Source organism: Sinocyclocheilus anshuiensis, unplaced genomic scaffold (genome assembly GCF_001515605.1).
Source record: "Sinocyclocheilus anshuiensis isolate Anshui unplaced genomic scaffold, SAMN03320099.WGS_v1.1 scaffold690, whole genome shotgun sequence".
NCBI lineage: Eukaryota > Metazoa > Chordata > Actinopteri > Cypriniformes > Cyprinidae > Sinocyclocheilus > Sinocyclocheilus anshuiensis.
The window spans coordinates 1096655-1101105 of NW_015547715.1; the positions used below are offsets into that span (position 1 = coordinate 1096655).

General features: G+C 31.3%; 1 protein-coding gene across 1 annotated transcript in view; it reads left to right on the top strand.

Moving 5' to 3' along the window:
* Positions 1-4451, top strand: part of LOC107704125 (ras-related protein Rab-3C-like) — a 25357-nt gene that overhangs the window by 14115 nt on the left and 6791 nt on the right. Inside the window, exon 3 of the mRNA XM_016506981.1 lies at positions 1537-1655. Coding sequence (XP_016362467.1) covers positions 1537-1655 — 119 coding nt within the window. The remainder of the gene's footprint in view (positions 1-1536; positions 1656-4451) is intronic.

Consider the following 4451-nt stretch of genomic DNA (forward strand, 5'->3'; position numbering starts at 1 on the left):
AGAGGTAAACATTTACATAACAAAAGCCGTTCAGTGTTCAGCAACTAGACCCACCCAACCATCAATCATAACAAAGGTCAGAGAGAAAGTAGAGTTGGTCATGTAAAATAAATTCTGCTGTTATCAATGCAAGGATCCTTGACTAACATTATAACTGGACAGCTGGGAGAAATTATATGCTACAAAAGTGTAAAATACGACCCTTTAAACTCAACATAATTTGCTCTGTTGCATCCACCCACCCAGCCTGCGCTACTGAAGCTTCCTGCTGTACTGCTCGATCGTCATGGTAACCCCTGGCAGGTCTCCGCTTTTCCTCCTTGGCCCTGCTAAATTTGGGAACAATCTGGAAGACGTTAAATGTTAAATGACTCTCCTTCATCACGCCTGCTGAAATGTTAAATGAATATTTAAATGAAATGAAGAAATACCTATTATACCTTCAATCAAATGTCAAATTTGCTTTGGGGTTCTCTATACAATAATTTACTACAGTGAAATTTCTGTAGAATTGACTTTGAAACAACTTTCACCTAGAAATTGCTAGCAAATACTTACATAGAAATGGCAAGCAACACACTGAATTAAACATGACATTTTGAAGTAGAAAGACTGAAATACTATATGCTTGTAAACATACTCCAATAATCTTTGTTTGTTTTTTTACAGTGTACGTTGAAAAAAAATGGTGTAGAATCAATTTACTTTGAAACTGAATTAAATGTGCAATTTTTAAGTAGAAAGACTGAAATTGTATTTTCTTGTAAAATGTACTCCAATAACAACTGAAAAATCATAGATACAGGAATCATAAATTCTAGCAAAATAGCATAGTTACTGCTGTAAAATCATAGTAAATTAATAAAGAAGATTGGTGTAAACTATGATAAAAAAGTATGGAAGCCCGTTTCTGCCACAGAATTAAAAAATAAAAAGGTAATTGTGACTTTTTAATCGCACAATTCTGACCTTTTCCCCACAATTATGAGTTTATATGTCGCAATTCTGACTGTTTCTCTCAATTCTGACTTTTTTCTCAGAATTCAAAATATATAATAAAAATAATATTTAAAAATTAATCATATGTAATATATAATTATTATAATTTAATAATTGATATTAGTAATATTTATATTATTAATTATATATATATATATATATATATATATATATATATACATTTACATTTATAAAATAATTACATTTTGTAAAATATAAATAAAATAAAATTATAAAATAAAATATTATATAAACACAGAATTCCTTCTTTTTCTTTTTTATATCTCACAAATTCAGATTTTTTTCCCCCTAAAATTCTGAGTTTATATCTCGCAATTATTTTTTTGTTTCTGTCACAGAATAAAAAAGGTTAATTGCGACTTTAAAGTAAGATAAAAAGTCACAATTATCTTCTTTTTAACATTTTTTTTATTCTGTGGCGGAAACTGTCTTCCGTAAAAAAAAAAAAGAAGTGTTTTTTAAACCCTTTAAAATGAGTATTCAAACCAAGAAAGCTGTTTTGTGTGTATTTTCCAGGATACTGCCGGGCAGGAGAGATACCGCACCATCACCACGGCGTACTATCGTGGAGCCATGGGCTTCATCCTCATGTACGACATCACTAACGAGGAGTCGTACGGAGCCGTGCAGGACTGGTGAGTGACCCAGAGCCGTGTGGGAGCAGGAGATGCGATCGCAGCCAAAATCCCTGGACAAATCCTCACGGCCATACAGTGATCACGCAGAGCCGCTTCTGCTGTATTTGAAGCATTTCTGCATAACAGATTGTGTGTGTGTGTGTGTGTGTTAGCAGAACAAAACTGCAGTGTTTAAGAGAACTGTATGTCAGTTATTGTTCCACCAACACAAACGCCGTGAGTCTGACAGCCCGGAGGAAAGAGAAAACGCTGAGAAAAATATCTCATTACAGTGCTTTAGTGACTCATTATAAGGCTTAAAATAATAGCAGTAGGCTTTTGCACAGAACTTTAAAGATATTAAACCTGAAATAGCATTATAGTAATATATTATATAATTTTTTTAATTTTGTAATATCAAAGAAGAATTTGCAGAGCATTAGTAATGACAAATGGAAAAATATTTAGAGGGAAACAATCTAGTACAGAGAAACTGAACTTTTATGTGTGTGTGTGTGTGTGTGTGTGTGTGTGTAGTGTATATTTATTATGTATATACACACACATGCGGTATATATTTTGAAAATATTTACATGTATTTACATGTCTATATTTATATTCATATAATGTATATTATAAATAAATATAATATATAAACATAACATATTTTTCTGAAATATATACATGCATGATGTAGGTATTGTAATATTTTGCTCTGCTCAGTGTTTCACACTGACTTCAACTTTAATAATGTTTAATAACTTTAATAATAATATATTCCTGAGTAAAACAGAAAATTAAATTAAGTGGGAAATAATGTAAAGTAGGACTTTATTTTGATTCATTTGGACCATGAAATGTAGGTCATGATATTATTAGTTAGTATTATTATATTTCTTATTCAGAATTATGATTTTTATTTTGATTCATATTATTATTTAATGATTTTTTTCTTAAGTATAGGTATGTCTTTTGTGGTGGAGAAAGTATATTCTGATAAGAGGTTATGAAAACAGACAGTAAACTAAAAACTTTTATATATAATGCATTGTAAATTTTAATGCATTAATTATGCCTTGTAATGCACCTTATAATGCATTGTATGATCTCATGAATTATTATAACCACATTTAAAATACATTTTAATACTTCTCAAATGACTGTTACACCTTTATAAAGTTTAATGCATTAAAACTCATGACAAACAAACTATTATAATGCATTTTAACTTCGGTTACAATTATTTATAAAAAGATAGAATGCATTACAACGTAGATTATGAATACTTTATAATGCATTATACATGAAGGCTTTAAGAGGTGTTACCAAACAGACTTACACTGATGATTCGTTCACAATAAGACGAAGAGAGTCAATCTGGTGGACTAAACGGCCCTCTGTGAGCAGTTAAAGAGACCTTAGAGGAAAAGTGGCATCATTGAGTCTTCAGGAATCCATCTGGTTAATATTTAATAAGAGTCATTTAAATTTCTCTTAGTATTAAAGGGCAGCAGGGCTCGGTTCAGGGCTTTATGAATGCCGCCCTGTTGATCAGCTCAGCTGGGCGTTCGGCTGTGGTCAGTGAGCAGAGGTTGATTTAATTAGCGTGAGAAGACAGACTAATGAACATCCTGATAGGAGGCTGAGGAACGGGAACAGAAGGAATATAGCGGAGAAAGACGACCCGAGGTTTATGACGTTATTAAGCAGAAATGAGACCTGAATTTACTGAAAGGACAGAGCTGCAGAGGTGAATTTGCAGTTGTACTGCTTCATCAGCAGATAAAGTAGTAGCTCACTCAGAAATTAAATTCTGTCATCATATTGATGCTGATCTTTTCCGTAGAATAAAAGTAAATGACAAAAATCTGGCACCATAAAAGTCTGAAATGAGTAAATGATTGCAAAACATTTAACAAAAAGCAGAATGTTCTCTCAAGAAGCTTTAATTAAGTGAACTGGTTTTAAAAAAAATTAATCATTCAATTAAATAGTTTGATTATTACTAAACTAGTATTACTAGTATTACTTGGTATTACTAAACTATTCTAATAAAATATACATTTTAATGTTTTAAAAATAAATGTGATATTATTAATAATGATAAATGTTAAATTACTAAATATTTATTTATTTATTAAATGTATTTAAATATATATTAATATATTAAATTGATAGAAAGCGTTTAGTTTTTTCAACATTTAGTAATAAACAATATTATATAATTGAACTTGAAATTTTTAATTATTTAGATAGTTTATAAATAAATATTTAGCTAAATGCTTCACTATATTTTTTTATTATAAACTGGAGTGTTTTAGTTTTATCTGTTTGTATTTATCTATTTATTTAGATGTATTTCATGTAAATGTACATTTATGAATGAAAAATTACAATGAGTTTTCACTCATAAATAGCTACTTTTTGTTAGTAATTTGTCACGTTGCTTTCTAGATTTTCAGAAAAAAAATAGTAGCTTGACTGTAGTTTAACTCCTTGAAATGATGAGTAGCCTGTAGTTCTGCAAGCTAAAGAGTCAAAGGACTAGTCACAGTTTATCTTATCGTAAGAAATGAGCTCAGAGAAGAAGCGGAGTCTGGTGATACTCGAGACTCCAGCTGCGGTCAGTGAACTGACACCTAATTAAACCAGACGGATGCTGGGGAAGCACAGAAACAACTCTTACCACAGTCTCTGCAGCATCGCTACGACACACATGACCAAACACTGTAATGTGTCGTCAGGGCCGCATTAAGACCGCACTGGGCCCCAGGGCTATGACTTACTGCAGGGCCCCCCATCACAATAATGATA